Below are 21,252 nucleotides of genomic sequence, written 5' to 3' on the forward strand. Positions count from 1 at the left end.
GGCAATTGAGATATTTTGGCTTCATTTTTGGGGAGCTGTCATGTCATTCATCTCTATGTATCTCAAATAATGGAACTAGATGGCACTCGGCTTGGCGTTTGAAGAGCCAATAAGCAGCATGTCTCTTTCTAGAAATCATACCCAGTAATTCAAAATAATCCACAGACCTTGTTGAGCAGTTTATGTAGGAATTATTTTCTCTGTACCAAACTACACCTGCTAATTACATCGCCATGCAGAAGCCTCTCATCCATGAGTAAATGCACACTTTCTTCTGCAAAGTGATACAGTTGGCAAACAGTAGGCAGATAATAATTCCTACATTAAACTACTCACAACAAGGTCTAGATTACCATGAGTAACTGGTTCATGATGTTGTTTGTTTGTTTGCTTGATTTGTGATGCTTTGAGCACCATTATATTCGAGAGAAGGCAGACATCTCTACTGCCGATATCTCCCAAAATATGAAAAATATGAATTTTTGATTCTGAGGTCAGCTGTCCCTTTAACCAACCTAGTTGGCCAAATCTCCAATGTTAACTGTTTAGTGAATCCTGAAACTGGTGAGATGAATTTAAGGTAAATTTTAATCTCAGACTGCTATACATTGTAATATATTAGCCTACCTGCAAACTGTCACAGGTGTGTCTTTAACTGGTATTTAGGTTAGTCAGGTGTTATCAGAACCGGAACTTCCCTGTTTTTAATCAGAAAGATAAACACTGGCACCAAAGAGAGAAACTCAAATCTATTAAAAAGGTTTTTTGGGGGGAAAATCTATCTATCTATCTATCTATCTATCTATCTATCTATCTATCTATCTATCTATCGTGACACAGAATCTGGGTTGTTCTCTCTTTTTCTTCTCAGGATCATTTACTAAATGCTGACCGCAGTCAGCGCTCATTGTCCACTGTGTTGTCTCACTTGAACGAACTGGTCCAGCAAGTTATTTCTGGGCTGGTGTTGTTCACAGAGAGAGGGACCCATATCGATCCGCCAGCGAGCGTATACCTGCTGCACGGTCCGACACTGCAGCGTCTGTGGAGACGGTGTGTTTGCTTGTTTTCCCTCACTTCCAGTGAAAAGTCCTCGGGCACAGCCATGAGCTCCTTCGCCGCGGTTCTGCTCTTCCTCTCCGCTGTCGGATTTATTGCATGTAAACCCTCGTCGCCCTGTCCGAGTGGACAGTTTCTGCTGAAGAACCAGTGCGTCCTCTGTCATCCCACCTGCTCCGAGTGCTACGGGCATGAGCTGTATGAATGCACTACCTGTGGAGTTGGTGAGTAAAAATTCCCTAATGACAGCCTTAGACGATCGGTGGGAAATGGATGTCATTTTCATCACATTGCAATGCACACGATCAGAGCTGAAACTCACTACTACTTTCATTGTCGATTAATCAATCAGTTGCTTCATTAATAAAAATGTCAGAAAAGAATAAAAAATGTCGATCACTGTTTCTTAAAGCCCGAGATGAGGTCCTTCTTTTGTCCTTAACCCAAACATTGTCAGTTTACTGTCAAAAAGGAGTTTAAAAAAAACAGCAAATATTCACATTTAAGAAGGTGACATCAGAGAATATGGCCGTTTTTCTTTAAAGGGACTCAAATCAAACTACAGAATTGTTGCAATTAATGTAATCATTGATTGATCGTTGCACATTCATAGTTTTTCTAGTTCCTGCAAGGACAGTAAATCAAAGTTAGGTATTTCCATGCCATTTCATGTCTGCATCTCTTATAATCAAGAAAAATAATAATATGCTGCTGGCCATTGGCCTAAATAATTCCCTTGTTTTGATTTTTTTGGCTCCACAAATGCCTGATTAAAACAAATCCATGTCACAGACTCATTAATCCAGCTGTAAGGGAGGTGGAGTTCTTTTTTTTGCTCTTTCAAAGCAGCACTATTTAATGGTTACCGAAGCAAAGTTGTTTGATGGCTTTGGAATTAGAGGAGGAGCGTTCAGTATTCATTTACTCTTGTTAAACAGTCAGACATTGCCTGTGGAACATGTTGATTTTTCTGTCACAGGGCCACCTGTGAAATAGGTAAGAAATGAAGGTGTGATCATTTTTCTCCAGAGTTTTCACAGAGTAATCTGATCACGTCAGAATGGGCCCTTTGTTAATCAGAGGGAAAGGAAAAAAATATACCCTTGGGCTAGAAGTATTACTGTTGCAGTTCACCGGGCTTAACCTGCAAAACCTGCAAATCTGTCTCTTTCTTTCCCTCACACACACACCCTGTCTTAGAATATATGCATGCATTTTGCCATAGCTACAATCATGCATTTGTTTTCAATGTACATTTCTGCAGATGATATTTGTTGTGTAGACTTTAGTAGTAGACAGTATTTGCATTAGATCCCAGTGTGTATCTATGTGATGTTCTTTGTGAAAGAACATCAAAAGCCAAAAGTCTCTACCTTATTCCCTGTGCTCTGTGGTTTGTTGTCATACGGAAGCCACATTTCTCTGTGCGAGCGGAGGTTGAGAGAAGGTTAGAAAGGCAGCAGCAGCAGCTTGCTGCCCTTCTCCTCCCTGTCTCACACGTCTTCTGTGCAGCGCTGAGCAGATGAGACAATGCTGTAACTCAGCTGCTTCCAGAGATGCCTCAGGTGCCACAGCCAGGCTATAGAGGCAGGTGGCAGAGTATTAATCATTAGGGCCAACACAAGACTGTGTCTCTGCCCACAGCTCTGATCTCTCATCTGCCTCTGATTGCCCTTGTTTACATAAGTTGGAACATCATCAGTCAGGAAGTGATCTCTCACTGTGATCTGTTATTTGCAGGTCCAGTGTCAATATGCAGGGCTGCAGCCATCGGTTCATGATGTTGTTTGTGGTTTTAGCATCCAGTTCCTATATTATCTTTTGAGTATGCTTTGAGTATCCTGTGCTACAAAATAAAACACATTTTCAGGTATTATTTTAAATACTAAAACTAAATACCATTTCATATGAAGGCTGCAAGTAACAATTCTGTCTGATTAAAGCTATGAAATGTAACACTGGGCATTCAAATGTCTAAAAACACTAGATATATGTTATATATTTTAAGTTGTGTTGTCCCTTACATTATCCCAAATGTTTCCACAATGTCCAAACACAGAGAAATCTGTTGCTAGTTATTTACTAGTTGCTATAAGTTTGTGGAAAACACAGGATTTGTCAGCTACATCAGAGAGTGAAGGAGGAGATCAGCACATTTGACTGAACATAATATGAATAGAAAACAGCTTCCATGATCCCCTGTTACTTCAGGACGTCATCAAACTACATCTTTTTTTATTATAGGGAGAAAACCCTAGCAGCAGAAATCACATATTCTCAATTTATTGTCACATTGTTTGAAGATGTCCAAAAATTGTATAAAATGCTCCCTGCATTTTCCTAGAGCCTAAGTGGACATATTTAAATTGCTTATGTTGTCTGACTAACACCCCCAAAACCCAAAGAAGACAAATATTCATGTTTGACCAGGTAGAATTAGGGAATTTGTATAAGATTTATGCGATTATATTAACAAAGTATGGCATAAATGGAATAAAGTGTAAGTATAAGTATGTTTAAGTATAAGCTTACCAGTATAAGTATGTTTTCATGAGTGTATAATCACCTGAAAATAAGAATTGTTGTGTTTTCATCACCTTAGAATGATTTGTTTATATCTACGGATGGTGTTGATCCTCTTTCATGGAGGCTGCCATGTTGCACTGCTATGTTTCTACCGTAGCCCAGAACAGACAAACCAAACACTGGCTCTGGATATGGTCTTTTGTATTTTAAGTTTCACCATAAATTCTCCAAATAGGAGAGTGAGAAGAGATGTTTGCATTCTGCAAGATCGCTGCTAGATGCCACTAAATCCTACACACTGGTCCTCTAAGCTGCCTGACATCTTTTATCTCTCAATCAAAAACGGTTTTGTTTTCTGCAATGTGTGTTAATGCTGTTAATTTTCTGAAGGCACTGAACTTTCACACAGTTGGCAGCATGTCCTTTCATCTTTCCTTCATCTCATGTTATCGTCAGCCCCGTTTGGCTCTACCTCTGTATTTATTATGAGAAGCTCATTGATTTTCTCTCTCAGACGAGTCCAGACTTTTGGAAACGGTGTTTCCTGGCAGGAGCTCCATATGGCTAATGGCATCTTCATCAGAGGAGAAAATAGAGTAGACTTTATGTTAACAAGTCCTCTGTGCCCTCTTCCTCCTCCTCAGATGAAGATGGACAGGAACATTTCCTCCACCAAGGTCGCTGTCGGACGCACTGCCCCCGGGGACTCTATCCTGACAGGGGTCACTATGCCTGCCTGCCCTGCATCGCCAATTGTGAACTCTGCACAGATGGCAACATATGTGCCAAATGTCGAGAACACTACAAACTCCAGAATGGGGTCTGCCAAACGGCGTCCTGTGACATAGGTAAATGTAAAGCAGAGTTTCTGACTTGGCTGTAGATTCAGAGAAAGACACTGAAGCTTGTTGTGGTGGGACTCTGTGTTTCAGGGCAGGTGCAGGACCCTGATACGGGAGAGTGCATCAACTGTGAGATGGGCTGCAAGACGTGTTCCACAGGTGAGTCACATATGCACCATACTATTCCTCCTCTAATGAAAGCTTGTGTGTCTGCGATATATATATTAACACACTGGCGATGACAGTGCACACTGCAGCACAATATATATTTAGCCATTTCTGCTCCTTCCGCGGAGTTTGCTCCTCCACATGAATTCTAATTAATCACCTTTTCTCATTTGTACACAGAGGACCCTGAGATCTGCAACAGCTGTGTTGAAGGTTACTTTCTGTGAGTTTTTTGTCTCGTTTTATTATTATCGTTTGATAAGTTGACTTGTCTGACTTCCCACATCGTCTGCTACAAAATTAAATGAATTCTCTGGTATTAATTAAAAAAAGCATACACCGATCCACTTTTTTTTCAGTTCCACATTTCACACTATGAAATCTGGATTGTTACGTCAGTCCAATATCTGATGAGTGAGTTACATCAGTATTGGCACCCGATACAAATATTTGCTCGGATCAGTCCTAATTCTAAGGGGCAGTTCACCCCAAATCAAAACTACATATTTTTCCTCTTACCTGTAGTGCTACTTATCCATCTAGGTAATCTTGGTGTGAGTTGCAGAGTTTTGGAGTTATCGGCTGTAAAGATGTCTTCCCTCTCTTGATCATAATGGAAAAGATGGCATTCAGCTTGTGGTGCTCAAAAAATACACTTAAAAAAGTCAAAGGCAATGTCTTCTTCCAGAAATCCAGACCCAGTTCACTCAAGATAATTGTTGTGAGCAGTTTCATGAAACTGTTCAGAACTACTTTCTTTCTTCTTTCAAGAAAGAAAGTAGATGGAGCTTTGATCATGACGACTCAAGTGCCATCTAGTCCCATTATATCCAAGAGAAAGCGTCTTATGACGATATCTCCAAAACTCTGCAACTCACACCAAAAAAAAAAAAAATCTAGATGGATAAACGGCAGAGGAAAAATGTGTATTTTTAATTTGGGGATGAACTGTTCATTTTAATACTGTGACTAACCAACAATTAACATTCAACATTCAGTACAGTAAAATCATTTTTATTGTCTTTTTGATGTAAAGTGGGCATGATTTTGCATGGTGCAATGATTTGTTCATACATTTTTTTCACAAGTTTTAAATTATGGACATGAAATATGCTGCCAAGACATAATTAACCTCAAAATGACCTTGTAATTGTTTTTATTTATGTTGCCTTGCTAGATAAGAGCTGGGTAAATCAATAGGCCATATGTGTAAGTTAATATACGGGTTTGCAGAATGTGGTTAATTATTCTTCACCTCAGAGGAAACTTAATTTCACCTGTTTCTGTTTACACCAGCATATCGCTTGGACCCAGTGTGTAACGCAGGTTACAGAGCTCGAACAGACCTTCAATTGTGTAGTTTTCCCCCGAGTTTAGGCCTCTAGGTATTGTGTGAGTCAGGTTACCTTCCATTCCGAGTCCACCACTGTTACCTGAGCCTCGGTTTGAGCACAGAAGAGTGGGTCTGCTTCACCTTAACAGAGTGTGTTTTCATGTTATGTGTGAGGCAGAGAGGAGAAGAGAGAGAAAAAAAGAGAGCATGTATAAGTGGAAAGCATAGCCAGTAGCAGGTGTGATTATATAGGGTGCACCATCTTGACTCCACTGACTGCTCGTGTGAATCACAGCGGAGGAGGGTTGAAGGAAAATCCACCGCTTCACTGCACACACCTCCTTTCACTGCTGTTACATAGGTGCAGGGAGATACTCAGTCTTCTTCTGTGTGGATCTACTTGTGTAGCTTTTACTTTAATAGTAATGGCTTTAGAGATTTAGAATGACAGGGCGTCTCAGTAATTTCTGTGGCTGCAGTGCTTATTACATCTACCATGTGAGGCAAACACCAATAAAAGAAACCCAATAGAGCATGGGGTGATCTGAACTGCAAGAGGAGCCTCACTGTGATAGACTGTGACAGTTTCACTCGGCACTTAAAGAAATCCCACAACTGAGGGTTTTCTAGTTGTAATGAAAAATGTTAAAGTAACTGTGAATCTGTGGCGCTTGTATACCATGTATTGAAAAGAGTCACAGTATGATGGATGCTTGGTATTTATTGACATTTAACTTCCTCTCCGAGGAACCAAGTGCAGCTAAACCAAAAATGCTGTGATTTGTTCTTAATATGCTTTTGGTTTTTTGCTTTTTTGTTTGTTTTTTTCTGCATTTTTTTTGTTGGGGTTTTTGACAAAAACAGACCGTGGGACAACAGAAGGGGTCATTACAGTCAGAATCATTTTATTTGCCAAATGTATCCCAAAGTTACACAAATGGTATGCAAAAATTACACAAGAACATTGCAGAGGAACAAGAAAAGATTTTTAAAAAAGTTTTAAAAGATTAAGTCAATAGGAAGATACATTTTTAAAAAACATTAAATGCAAGAATTATATACAAACAAGAATTGTATACAATTAAGAATAAAAAGAAGGAATAAGCTGCTCAGCTGTTTCCTGGTTACTACTTTTTTTTTTTTTAATTTAATATCTTATTCTAATTCAGGGCTCAACAATAAGGCTTGCCTGCTTGCCTGGGGCAAGTAAAGTGCCATGTCGGGCTACTAAGTCTAACAACTTACTTGCCCAGTAAAAAAGAATTAAACGATCAAACTACAGTATAATTGTAACTGTTAATGTTAATGTTTCATGCAAAAATGGCATAAAATGCAGTTTTCAGCCTCTCAAATATGGAAAGTTCCTGCCCTTTTCTCTTCACCATCTTATTAAACTGAATATCTTTGGATTAGATTAAAAATGACAAGGATAAAACTTCTTGTCTTATATTGTCTATATTGTTATTTGACGAAGTCTAATGAATAAAACAATTTCAACAATCAAGTAAAAAATTTGCAAGTAGATTTTGTAGAAACAATTAATTGTCAATTTTAAAAATCCACCAGTTGGTTAAAAAACAGTAAAATTTTCTGATTACAGCTTCTTGAATGTGAATATTTAGTTTAATATAGTTTCTTTAGTCCTTTATGACAGTAAACTGAGGACATCATCTTGGGCTTTTGAAAACACTGACGGACATTTTCACCACTTTCTGACATTTTATCGATCAAACAACTAATCAATTAATTAAGAAACTAAGTGACAGATTAATCTACAATGAAAATAATCATTAGTTGCAGCCGTATTTCTGACCCACCTGCCTGGAAAAAAACATTAACGTTGAACCCTGTATTTATTTACTCAAGCTTTGCTATCTGTAGGGACTACCTGCAGCATATTTTCACCTTACTTTGACTAATTCAAGCCCTAAACAAAAGTTGCTTTGGAAATGCTGATGCTCTCTCTTGGAATGGATAGTCTAATATTTGCACAGAGGGATTCTTAAACATCCCGCAGATTCTTAAGTAATGTAGTGTTTCCAGGCCAGAGACAGGGCCCGGTCTGCACCAGCTGCTATTGTGAGTGAGTTGATGGATGCAGTGTGGCGCCTCCAGCTGTTCCTTCTCAAACAACCGCCGCATCTTAGCACCAAATCCACGGCAACACAGTAGGAAGTGCAGCCTGGTCTGTCAGTGGTCAGATTGTGTCATGTAGGAGGTGGCAGTCAGAGGAGACAGCAGTGGATGTTGTGCTATAGAAGCAAGTGGCTTATTGCTGTTTGCTTGCTTGTTTCATTTAGAGTGGTAAATCTGTAAAGTAGGAGCCGTTCTTGCATTAATGTTTTATGTGTGACATCTTTGCAACTCAATATCTCTCAGCTCCTTTAGGCTAGACTTTTTTTTTTAGGACAGCCGTCTCATGTTTAATAGCTCAGTTAAGCCCCAAAGGACTGATAGGACAGGTTAATGACAGAAATCTCCCCATGCCTCTGGGCTACAAATAAAACACCAATTAACTTTCTGCCTTAAGAGGAGAACAGTGCCGTGATAAGCTTGAGGAAAAGCAGCCCACATTATGTTTTCATCTCTGTTTGCCGTCCTTACTGATGTTTGATTGAGTTCACCTTTTGGCCGAGGACTGTATTGAAGTCAACAATACAGCTGCAGGTGTGCGGTGGACTGACACGGTGCATGTTGAGATTGCCTTGTGCATGTGGTGTGTTCTGTCTCCGGGTTCAGTTCATCTAGCCTCACAGTCTGCCTGCAGCAACATTGCTCTTCATTCACTGCACAGCTTTGAAAGTAAATCACAATAGTTTTCATCATGGCTTTGATATTTCAGTAGCTTTGTTCTGCATGCGTGCATTGGAAAAAAAGAGCTTCCTTACATGTAATAACTGTGACAGCCAGTTTTTGTCAATCATTTTTGGACTGATTTCACACACATAGGCCCAGTCTACACTGTAAAAAAAAAAGTATTTTGTTAAATTAAAGGGACAGTTCACCCCAAATTCAAAAATGCATATTTTTCTCTGGCCTGTAAAGCTATTTAACCATCTATATGATTTTGGTGTTTGTTGAATTTTGGAGGCATCGGCCAATATTCGGGAGAAGGCAGACATCTCTATGGCTGATATCTCCAAAAACTCGGCAACTCACATCAAAACAATCTAGATGGATAAATATCACTACAGACCAGAGGGAAAATATGTATTTCTGTATTTAGAGTTGACTGAATTTGAAAAGATATGTTGAGGTATTTTGTAATGATTCAAAACATATACACTTTTCTCATCAAATAAACCCAATATTACAGGGCTAGATGCTAAAATATTTCAGCACTGGCTGCACAGACTAAGTTTGGTGCCTGATGTACATCTGTGGTGGACCAAATGTAAACTCCAACTTAGCACAGCTTTCCCTAACTGTGGCATTTGTGTTTTCCACTTTGAGCATCACATGAATTGTGATGGGGTGTTTCCTGAAGGTATCGTTTGTGATGAACAACAAATTAGACTTCTCAGCTAGCTGAGAAACATGGCGGCACACAACTCTGTGCATTATGTTCTTAGATGTGTTGAACTGTAGCCACTGAAGCTCCTGCTTCTGTTCACTCCTAAAATTTGATTTGTTTTGATTTCCACAGTTTGTCTTTTGTGTTTCTGGCTCTTCTGTAACTGAAAAAATGATAATCAGTAAATACTTTGAGTGGTATTTGATTTTAGTTTTAAGTGAACCTTTTCTTTTACAGTTTCAAACACCAGTGTCGCAGGCACTGCCCTCAGAGCACCTATGAGGACTGGGGCAGGGGTGTGTGTCTGTCCTGTCCAACGCCATGCACGGACTGCAGGAGTAACACACGCTGCCTCGCCTGCCAGCCTGGTTACTTCATCAATGGTACCAGCAAAGAATGATCATTTCTGTGAATATTTTGTTTACTACTAGCATACTAATGCACTCATATGACCCTTTTGTCCTGTACAGTACTAGTACAGTTTGTGTTTAATATACTCTTCAATCACGATGTGTTAGAGTGATCAGTCATTCTTGTTAAAGCGTAATGATGGCACTCTGAGTCTTCATTTGGATTGCAAATCATGTCCATGTCAGCAAACCTGTAACATGAGATATGCAAATATATGGTTTATGCAAACGAGGAGTTAGGATTGTGTTGTTGTGTTCTCTGTGGGCATCTCAGTAAAAGCTCTGAGGTTGTAAATAAAGCCTCTCGGCATTAAAAACAAGATTAACAAGAACACTATCAATATTATTTTAACAGCTACATATTTCATGTGCATGTGACTGTACATTGTGTCAAACAGAATCCATCACGGTTTATTCTCTCTTCCTCAGCCACAAGGTCCTGTTTCAAAAGATCTAGGTCACTGTTTTGCGCCTGGACAGTTGGATTGAATTTGGAGAGACCTTATAAGAGCAGACAGAGGAGAATGATTTAAACAAGGGGTGTCAAACTCATTTTAGTTGATGGGCCACATACAGCCCAATTTGATCTCAAGTAGACGGCACCAGTAAAACCACTGAGTAATTCAAGGATTGAAGTATTAAAAGACAATTTATTATCATTATGCAACACGGGTGTACGGCGAAATTAGAGTTGTAGTTCATTCATAAAATACACAAAATACAACAGAGATGATGATATTCAGTGTGTTTGAGTATTTGAGTATGAAGCATCTTAGATGTATAAATACAAAGTCCTCCCTCCTCTGAGTGCAATAACCCCCCCTCAGATGCAACAGCACGATCCAGGATACTGCAGGTCTCTCTGTTTGAACAAAACAGAGAGTCAAATTTCCTGTTGTTTGGTTAATCTGAGCCTCATTTTGTCCATTTCATTTTTTCTGGCTGGACATTATCTGGGAGCAGCCTTAAGCTTAAGTCTTAGCTGTAGCGTGGCTCTTATCCTCTCCTCCCTCTTCTCCTGGGGCGGACACCTGCCAAAAGTCAAAAGTCAAAAGTTTTGGCAGTGCCTCAGCAACAGGGTTCCACAAATACTGTTTTATAATAGAAGTCTGATACAGATTATTACATCTCATACCTTGCGGAGATGTCCGTACGTCTGCCTCAGTCTTGTGAATGCGATAGCTCAAAAACGCCTTGAGGAATTTCTACAAACTTCACACAAATGACAGTGGACGAAGATCACTATGACCCCGCAAAGCACTCACCATAACTCAAGAATTCACACACTAGTTATGACAAAATTTCACAATAATGTCTAATAGGATACTAGCAGTGCTGGAGAGTAACTAGTTACATGTAATTAAATTACAAAATAAATGTAATTTTAATCATTACAGTTACGCCATTTGAAAAGAACTGATTACACTAATGCTAAACATTGTGTGTCTTAAAATTATTTTAAGCAGATACTGAGACCATTTGCTCTTTTCTGATAAAGACAAAGTGTTGTACTGGAAAATAATCTTCCTGTCTTTGCTGCTCTGCCTTGTCAGGAGGCGAGTGTATCAAAGAGTGTCCACAGCAAACCTTCAGTGACTCCAGTGGGTGGCGCTGCCAGCCTTGCCACAGCTCATGCCAGACCTGCCACGGGCCTCGTTCAACAGACTGTGACCTTTGTCTTGGTGGGAACCCTCCTCTACATGGGCAGTGCCCTCTGGTTAATTGCCCACTGGGACAGTACTATGACGGTAAGAGAAACGGCCATGACTTTTAGCTGTTATCCTCATTAATCTTGGTAATTTTTCTCAGTTTTTCGTTTAAATGGAAAATGTGCATCAGGTGACTGAGTAACATGATACTTGACTGGTTGATTCCCTGGTGAAAATAATTGCTTTTCTCCTCTGGGAGGTTAGTGCAGAGGTCACTACAGTGTCCCTGGGATTTGGAGCATCTTGTTCAAGGACACTTTAACATGGCAGATGCTTGCCACAGAGACGGGAGCTTGAACCCTACTGAAGGACCTCTAGGTTGAAGGACGGTCTCCTGCTGACTGTGTCGCCCTGCTGCACATGCACTGCGTTACCTTTCATTCAAGAGCCAGTTTAATGGAGCAATTTCAAAAGGCTCCTCTGCCTCGAGCACAGAGCTCTTCACCTGCTTCCCCTTTTTGGTGTCTGTGTCAACAGCGGTGGAACACAGACCTCCATTGTTTTCAGCCATACAGGGCAATCAGGCAGTCATTTACATTTCTGCCTCATTGGTTTATTTACATCCTTGTGTGGCTCATTCTCAAGAGCACTTATCATTTGGCACAGTGTTTTTCTAAATTGCCTACTGCTGACCATTGTTGATTTTGTAACCTCAAAGCATTGAATTGAACTGCAAGAATAATTGGGTTTTACATTAGCAATACGGTGTAACAGCTAGTGTTTGACATGCAGAGGTCTGAACATAAATGTGCCATGATGATAACTCAGTGATATCCCCTTATTTTTCCTGCTTCATTTCAGCAGTAAATCCGTGTTAATGTGGCTTGTTGCCATTTTTCTGTAAACCACCATCACAAAATGTACAATTTTCACACACACTAACAGACAGTTTTGAGTTAATGCAACACAAATACAATGGCAAGACAATATCAGGTAATATGTTGCAAGTTTCATACACACTGCTGCACAGAAAACACAATGTGGCCTGCAGTCAGTGTTGAGCAGTAAGAGCCACCAGGCGCCTTAATATTCATCACTCCCAAACATTTGTGCCTCAGAAACACTATGCTAAGAAGTTATTATGCTTCCCTCTACTGGTGAAAATTGGTAAAACAGAAAGTTCTTAACAGCAGCTGAGAGAAAAATAAAAGGGGTACCAGCTAATGTCATGCTTTTATGGTGAAAAACTTCAATCCTTGGTTTAGAGAAAAAATATTTTATCATGGAACTTAAAATATAACAACTACTATTGCAAGTCTGTAAATACAACTCACTGGGAACTATTCACTAATTAACCATTTACAGGCTGACTAGTTTTCTAGCATGTAGGGCAGCTTATACAGCACTCCATCATGTTTTGTCCACTGGAAGGGCACCCGAGAGGGCAATTTATCACTTTTTCTTCACTGGAGGGGAGGCCTAGAAAGAATTTTATCACATTTTCTCTACTGGAAAAGCACCCTAGAGGGCGCTAAATCACTAAATCATGCTTTCTCTGCTGCATCCAAGGGACCACTTTGTCACTTTTTCACCAAGGGCACCTTAGAGGAAAATTTATCCAATTTTCTCCATTGAAAGGGAACCCTGGTGTGCACTTTATCACATTTTCTCTACTGGAGGGGCACCCAAGGGACCACTTTGTCACTTTTTCTACACTGGAAGGCACTCTAGAGGGCAATTAGTCATGATTTCTCCAGTGGAAGGGCACCCTAGAGCAGTGGTTCTCAACCGTTTTTTCTTGGAGCCCTACTTGTATCAAGGGGAAGCTAAGCCCCCCCCACCCCAGCCCACACAAAGGCTGAGAACCAAAAGAACAGGTGATCTATTCCAGAGCTTTACTGTCCAAAATAAACATCAATTAAACTGTTTCCACAAACTTAACTGAGCAGCTTATACACACTCATCTTTACCAAAAGAACAATACAGCTTTAATATCACAGAGCTTGAGAGGTCACAGAGTTGTGGCCTACTAAATAACCTACTATTTTTAATTGAGGATAAACATTCTTTTAAATAGTTTTGTACACAGACTTTTGTATAAATCGTGATTTTAGTTCACATGTGCAAATCTAATTTAGACAACCTCAGAGCAGACAATGTCTTGGGAACCCACTGTGATTTCTGGTGGTGGTTAAACACTATATAAATAAGACATAAATGAGTTTAGGAAGGGCTAACAGATCATCTCATTGTTTTTGTTTCCTCTCATCAGGAAAATAATATTGGATATTTTAGCCTACTTCATAAATGAGACAAAATAAGTGCCTTTATCCTGAATTAACAGGCTCTCATTTTTTTCCTCTCATCAGCAAAACAGTGTACACATTATAAGTCTTAAATTTGCAGAATTTCTTCCATGGTATTTTATTTATTTGGTGATGCAAATAAAATATCCTGTTATCATGTTCTCTCTACTCACAGGGCGTCCTAAAAGATACTTTATCATGTTTTATTTACTACAGGGGCATCCAAGAGGGCACTATTGTGGTGTTTTTTGAACATGGAGACACCTGATTCCACCAGTGAGCATGAGATGATGATGGTTAATGTGTTCATTGTTTTTATTTCAGGGAAAGGTGAATGCAATGCATGTGATCCATCCTGTAAGACCTGCTTTGGCCCACAGGCACTGGATTGTTCTTCTTGTTTCAAAGGTAAAACATATTTACTTTCTTCAATCATGGCATTGAATTGAAAAAATAGGTCAACTCTTACAGTGCTTTGTGTGCATGCGTATTTTTGTGTCACAGGATATTTCCTGGACCAGGACAGTTCTTGTGTAGTGCAGTGTCCATCCGGCTCCTATGCAAATTCTGCCACTCAGCTGTGTGAGGACTGCTCGCCAAACTGCGGGGCCTGTGTGGACACCAGTGATAACTGTATCAGCTGCTCTAAAGGCAGCTATAAACTTTTTCTCCACCGGGGGCGATGCTGGTCGAACTGTCCAGAGTAAGAAAACTGTAAAAGTTAAGTTGTAAAAAAAACTATGATGGTCTGCTCTTGTTTATTGCATTAACCTTCTTTCTGCCTTAACAAATCTCCTGACTAATTTCAGAGGTTTCTTTGAGACAGCAGAGGGCTCGTGTGAAGCCTGTGATAGCTCCTGTCTGACATGTGATGGGATCAAGACCCAGTGTCTGTCCTGTGCTGATGGCCACTACTTAGAGAGCGGTATGTGTAGACTCAACTGTTCGCTGCGGACGTACCCTGCAGATGATGGTACCTGCAGACGCTGCCCTCCCCACTGTGATGTTTGTTCGGACGACCGCACCTGTTTCAGTGAGTTATTAAATCATATTACAATGAGCGGACAGCACTGCGAAAGAAATCATAAGGCATCCTGAAATCTGTTTACCACCTGTCCTCCATATCATTTCAGAATGCAGTTTCCTGTACCTGATGCTGAACGGTGTGTGTAAGGCCAGTTGTCCCATGGGCTATTATGAGGACATGGAGGAGGGCCGCTGTGGTCAGTGCCACCCGACCTGTGGCAGCTGTTCCGGGCCCCTGCCAGATGACTGTGAGACCTGCTCCACATTCAGCCCCAAACTCTATAAGGGCGTGTGCTCCAAAGACTGCCCCAGCGGTACTTACTATGAAACTGAAGCTATGGAATGTCAAGGTGAATCTCTCAATACACACACATGACTTGGTGAGATTTTTTTAAGCATTGTTGAATATGACGGGTGTTTGTGGCCGCCTCAGTCCATCTCAGATGAGCTCAGGACCCAGAGAAGTCTGCAGTGTTTCTTGATGATGTTGACATATGGCTTTTGCTTTGGACGAAGCGCCTAAACTTGCCTTTGTAGATGCAGCAACACATTGTATTTACTGACAACAGTTTTCTAAAGGGTTCCCAAACCACTGTAGTATCCCTTATATTGTTATTGTGAATTCTTTTGGCCATGATAATGTAATGAAAATCTGATATCATGACAGCCCTAGTTAAGAACCTGGATAGTGTTCGTGCCTGGAAAGGTGCAAATCGTTAAACAGACAAACTAATAAAAAAAACAAATAGTAGAAATCGAAATATTGTTGCATAAACCAGCGTAACAGGAAATTGTGCTTTGGCCTGTAAGGGTTTACTGTAATTGTTTGATCAGAAAAAGATAAAAAAAAAATAGTTGCTCAACTTACAGGTTATCAACAAGTGAAGATGAATGGATTTCTTCCATTACAAGCTTGAATACAGCTATACATATGTTTGCTTATTATTCACAAAGCCCTAAATCCACAGCGTGTAGAACTGCAGCAGCGTCACTGCCCTGTCTTATCTTTATGACGTGATGCAGTGTTTATTTAAAGTAGTAATCATTTACCATTAAAACATTGTGGTGATCACACCCTCTTTTGTAAACGTAACATGATGCAATCTGACTTGTTTGCCTGTGTGCAGAGTGTCACCAGACATGTATGACCTGCGCCGGCCCCGAAGCAAACCAGTGCACCCAGTGCGAGAAGGGACTTGTGCTGGATCCAAACACGTTGCTATGCGGCGTGACAGGTGACACAGATTGCCCGCCGAGGACCTACCTACACGACGACCAGTTCACGTGCATGGGTTGCCACCGCCACTGTTACTCTTGCGACGGGCCAGGCAACGATGAGTGCCAGACCTGTGCCGTCCCCAAATACCTTCACAGTGAGCATTTTACACCGATTTTCAACCGCATACACAGCTTCTAGGTTGATTTTTAAGAAGCGATTTTATTTATGAAACCCTGTTATGGAACTATCATCTTTCTAGGGACAGCGGTTGTAACAGTCTTGTTTGTGACTAATGGAACTTGAGTCTGAGTCATAGATTTTTTTAACTAGTCTTTGAAGTTGATGTCCTCAGTAAATGCTGAAAAGTGGCTGCATAATGATGGTTCTCCTGAGAAACAGCTGCATAGATTGATGATGCCAATATACAGCACATGTAATGCTGAAATTAGAAGGGCACTCAGAGTGCAGACCCTCACCAAGGCCAAATGGCCTATCTCACAATGTTATTAATCCTTAGAAATCAATTCAGCAGCATCTTTCTTGGCCCATGCTACAGCCTTCCTCCAAGTTTTATGAAAATTGAGCCAGCACTTAAAATTTCAGTTCTTTGAAGCCATGAAAATGTTAGGAATAACTATTATATAGATAGATAGATAGATAGATAGATAGATAGATAGATAGATAGATAGATAGATAGATAGATAGATATTTAAGTGTAAGGCTGTATTCACACCAAATCTGACATTGCAGCGATTAGAGCACAGTTGTGGGCATGTTGTTTTTTATGCTTTGAAATACGATTGTGAAACAATCAGAAAATAATGTTTTGTTTCTCTGATTTTACCAGCTTTCTCGCAATTATAGCTCCCTCTCTACATTCACTCTTTAACTCGCTTGACCACTACTGCACTCTCTTTCTCTCTCAAACAACTGTCTAACTAGCTTCTTAGCCTAAATGTGACAAGGGACTAACTAATCAACTAGTTAGCTAGTTATGCTAGCAGTATAATTTTTTATTTAAGTTATCTGTGTAAGTTAACTGCATTAACTTGTCTTCTTTCTGTATGAAAAGAAGATCACTGGTTAAATGTTTTTTATAAAAAGAGAATTTCTGAAAACATCCTCTCTATTGCACGGCTAGTACCACACGCTTGCCTTTTTGAACCAGGAATCCAGGAATGTAAAAACAATTGTGATTCTTAAGTGAAGTGAAAGGAAAATAAAGAAGCAAAAACTAGTGCATGAGTAGATACTAATAAAGTGCCATTTTCCAGACAGCAGCTGTGTGAGCGAGTGCCCGGCTGGCACATACATCACAAGACAGGAGGCTGACGGAACAGAGCTGGGATACTGTTTGCCATGTGATCACGCCTGTTCCACCTGCAGTGGAGCATCGCCAAGAGACTGCCTCACTTGTTCTCCAGGATACCTGCATCTTCTTCAACTCTGTGTCACGCATTGTCCCACTGGGTATAAAGCTGCTCATTGTGTCGAACATGTTTACTTTGTATTGCGATTAACCTTTACTGCTGTTGACTTTCCTCTCCACCCATTATCCTCTGATCTCAAAATACATACAGAGCGTGTCTAGTTGGAAAATGAGGAAAAGTTGCAAACACTGCCAGTATGTGGAACATCTTATGTAATAGAGGCAAAGTTTACATTCCACCAAACTCCACACCAAAACTTTATAGAACTAGAACTAGACAGGGCATTGCTGCTCAGCCTTGCCACCAAGTTTACATAAATGAACTTGGCTTTACTAAACAGAGGTTAATTTCAAATTGTGCATCAGAGATCTGCTTAACTTTAAATCTAATTTTTCTTATTTTAAACGTAGTTTTACTAAACTCTGTTTAGTACTAATCTTAGATTATCATACATTTATCGTTGTTGGTGCAACCCAGTCTTAGCTTTGAAGTGACCACAAATATAGATCTCCTTATAAATAAGAAATAATGTCTGCAAGAATCTAGTATATACCTTCATCTGACTTGTTAATATTGATGATTTCATGCATTTCTTCAGGTATTATAGAGAGGGCTCCCACTGTAAGAAATGTGACCCATCCTGTGAGCGGTGTACAGGACCAGGGCCGGAGTCCTGCAGAGCTTGTTCACCTCCTCTTCTGGAGCTGCAAGGCACTAAGCTGTGTGTTGAGCGATGCCCACAACGCTTTTATCAGCACAATGATATTTGCAATCAATGCCACACCAGTTGCCAGACCTGCACAGGTACAGATGATTGGGCTCTGTATTAATTGTTGTCTTTATAATTATCTGATTCAACAGCTTCATCAGCCAACTCTTTACCTTTAGTCAACATCACAATTTGACAATAGGTAACAGATATTCAATTTTGCATTGAAGAGTCAGATGATGTGTTAATGTGTGTTTGCAGATGCCTCACCCCAGGGTTGTGTGACGTGTGACTGGGGCAGCACTTTAAAGGATGAAGTCTGCTACCCACGTTGTGAGGAGGGGCGATACTTCTCGTTAGAGGTGTGCTTTATGAGTCATGTATCATTGTGTGACAGATGTGTTGTTTGCTTATGTCACCAGACCACTTTTTATCAAGATAAAGTTAGCGATAAATGCTGAACTATATCAAACTGGCAAGAAAAAACTTGAACAAGGTACCAACCTTACTCAACTGTCACTGGAGCACAGATCAAAAAGTGGAAGGACTTAGGAGGGAATATTTACTGACAATTTAGCAGACAGTGACGTTGTGTAGGCCAAACAGGTCCAGACACTGCTCACGTTGCATACCTGTTTAACAAGACAAAAAATGACAAAGGAAACAACTTTTTTGTGACACAAAACATGATGTGTAGCTTGAGCCAACCATTTTCAACCAATAATACTGCAACATCACACATCAATCAATCTTCAACTTGTAGTGGCACAAACTTAAGATTAATTTCAGATTTGTGTTTTGTGTACTTATGTAGCATCTTTCTACAACATAAAATGCAGAAATACTTCAGAGCAACAGATGTAAATAAAACGCAAATCTGTGCAAATAGGTTTTCACTATCTGTCCCAGACTGTCCACACTGCTGATTTCTACAGCTGACATGTTTCTCTTTTATTTACAATGATTTATGTAATTATACCATTATAGGAAACCTGTGAGCCATGTCACAGCTCATGTAGGCATTGCACTGGCTCCAGACCTGACCAGTGTCTGACGTGTCACCGAGACTCGGCTCTCCATGCTGTGGAGAACCGGTGTGCCCATTGCTGTCAGGCTGGAGGGAATACCACTGACTGCTGTGTTTGTGACAGCCGCTCAGGTACAGACCCTGCCTATCACAAAAAAACATGTGATTGTTGGGATACAACCATCTACTAAAGGCAGTGTTTTTTTTTTTTTTTATATTCTAGCTCTGTGTGTGGAGGCCCCCCAACCCAAGTCTGGAGATGATCAAGTGACAGACCTGAATATGTCATCCAGAGCTCTGAAGCACACCTCAGCTGCATTGCCCATTGCTCTGCTGGTGGCACTGGGTTTGGCTCTGGCTGTGTTTGCCTTGGTCAAGGCCCATGCCAAGAAGAGGTTTTGCTGGAGCCAGAGCTATGAGAGACTGAGCGGCAGCGCCAGCATCAACATGCCCCACGGCGTGCCCGAGCCAGACAGCGGAGACGAGGTGGATGTGGTGTACACCAGTAGAGGTGGATCGGTATATCGGCGCTACAGCTTCATCCACGAGCAGGACACAGATGCAGACCAGGATGTGGACGAGAGTACATGTCTCAATCAATCTTAGATACATCCAAACATGAGCTTACTGTCACTGACGACTGTATTGTGGATGCTGACAGGACTGATAGTTTAATTAATGTTTAGAAGAGAATGCTGTAGTATTTTTGCTTTGATTATGTTGCTTTTTGAGTTCTGGTGTTTATTTTATCCTACAAAGTGCCTGTATCTGTATGATGCACAGTCTTAGATGAGGCATTTGTGAGTAAACACATGCAAAAATACATATATACTGTATGTGTATGTATGTATATTGCTTTTTCTTTTTTTTTACTTGATATTAAAGAGCAATTTGTTAAACAGTGAAATGATCATGTATAATTTGAAATCTGCATGATTTGTTGTAAATAGAAATATAAATTAAATAAAGTCTTTTCCACTTTATGCTTTTTGTGCACTTTAAAACATTATGATGGCTATCTGTCTTATAGAATGCCAGTCTAATTTTCAGATTTGAGGGCCACTTGGAGAGCTCAGACATCCTCTAGGGCAAATAATCTTCTAATTCTTCTAATCTTCTATGACAGGATTCACATACTTTTCCATGCCAAGGCCCCTCCTCCCTGCCTCAACAAACGTTTGTGCGTTTGTGCGTATGTGTAGCTCAACCCCACCACTGGTCAAACAGACCTACAGACTGGCAGCTCTTGGCAGAAAGCTGAGGACAGAGATGTAGACCGTGATTGTAACCTGGTCACTATATTTTTATAGAATCCAAACCACACAACGTGCATGCTGTTACTGCCATTACGAGGAGAGAAAAATATACACAAACATGTAATTTATACTCATGAAGGCTGTAATCTCAGTGAGCACTCTTCTGGCGGCAGCACTATGTCTCTCCCTCTTTCCTCATATTGTGTGCTCCAGGCATGAAAGCAAGCTTTTACTATGCTTATGGGGACACTGTCTGTCGCTCTGGAACTTTAAGACAACAGGCAACACAGAAGTAGAACAAGGTAGGGCGGTAGAGGACACATAGACTTTGTTGTGATCAGAAGAAATAATCAGTTCATCACTTTCATTTGTTATGGTTGCTAGTCAGTCCGCCCAGGAAGTTGCAAATGCAATAATTAACACAAATTCAACCATTGTAGCTTCTTGTGAGTTGTACTAATCATAGCAGTCACCCACGCAAATATCAAACATGTATGCCCAAATGAGCTGACTCAATGTTTTATTATTTTTTTTATTGTCACAGGTACAGAGAAGAACACAAGGTTTGTCACTGTTATTGACAAATTTCAGTGCTTTGTGCACTTTTTTTCTGTTATAATTTTGTGCTTGCTCTTTTGATAGAGTTTGATCTTCAGAAAGAGTTTGCTTCTTTGTGGAATACTGACTGGGTGCACTTCCCCATTTATAAATAAAGTAATATCTTTTAAGAATTTTTTAATCCTGAGCCTTTTTAATATGGTTACTTAGAACACTCAGA

The 21,252-nt window shown here is 40.3% G+C and overlaps 1 protein-coding gene across 1 annotated transcript; it reads left to right on the plus strand.

The window, feature by feature from the left end:
• The first annotated feature begins 869 nt into the window (after positions 1-869).
• Positions 870-20,201, plus strand: LOC146316693 (cysteine repeat modular protein 2). Its single transcript, XM_084734981.1, has 16 exons — positions 870-1,283; positions 4,230-4,433; positions 4,518-4,586; positions 4,776-4,818; positions 9,680-9,825; positions 11,406-11,600; positions 14,132-14,215; positions 14,312-14,510; positions 14,617-14,840; positions 14,941-15,183; positions 15,961-16,206; positions 17,327-17,522; positions 18,081-18,286; positions 18,453-18,553; positions 19,179-19,350; positions 19,442-20,201. Exons 1-16 carry the CDS (start codon positions 1,106-1,108, stop codon positions 19,822-19,824), a joined length of 2,889 nt encoding a protein of 962 aa, XP_084591107.1. The 5' UTR covers positions 870-1,105; the 3' UTR covers positions 19,825-20,201.
• Positions 20,202-21,252: the final 1,051 nt, after the last annotated feature.

Source organism: Lutjanus erythropterus, chromosome 13, assembly GCF_056507025.1.
Source record: "Lutjanus erythropterus isolate fLutEry1 chromosome 13, fLutEry1.hap2, whole genome shotgun sequence".
Lineage (NCBI taxonomy): Eukaryota > Metazoa > Chordata > Actinopteri > Lutjaniformes > Lutjanidae > Lutjanus > Lutjanus erythropterus.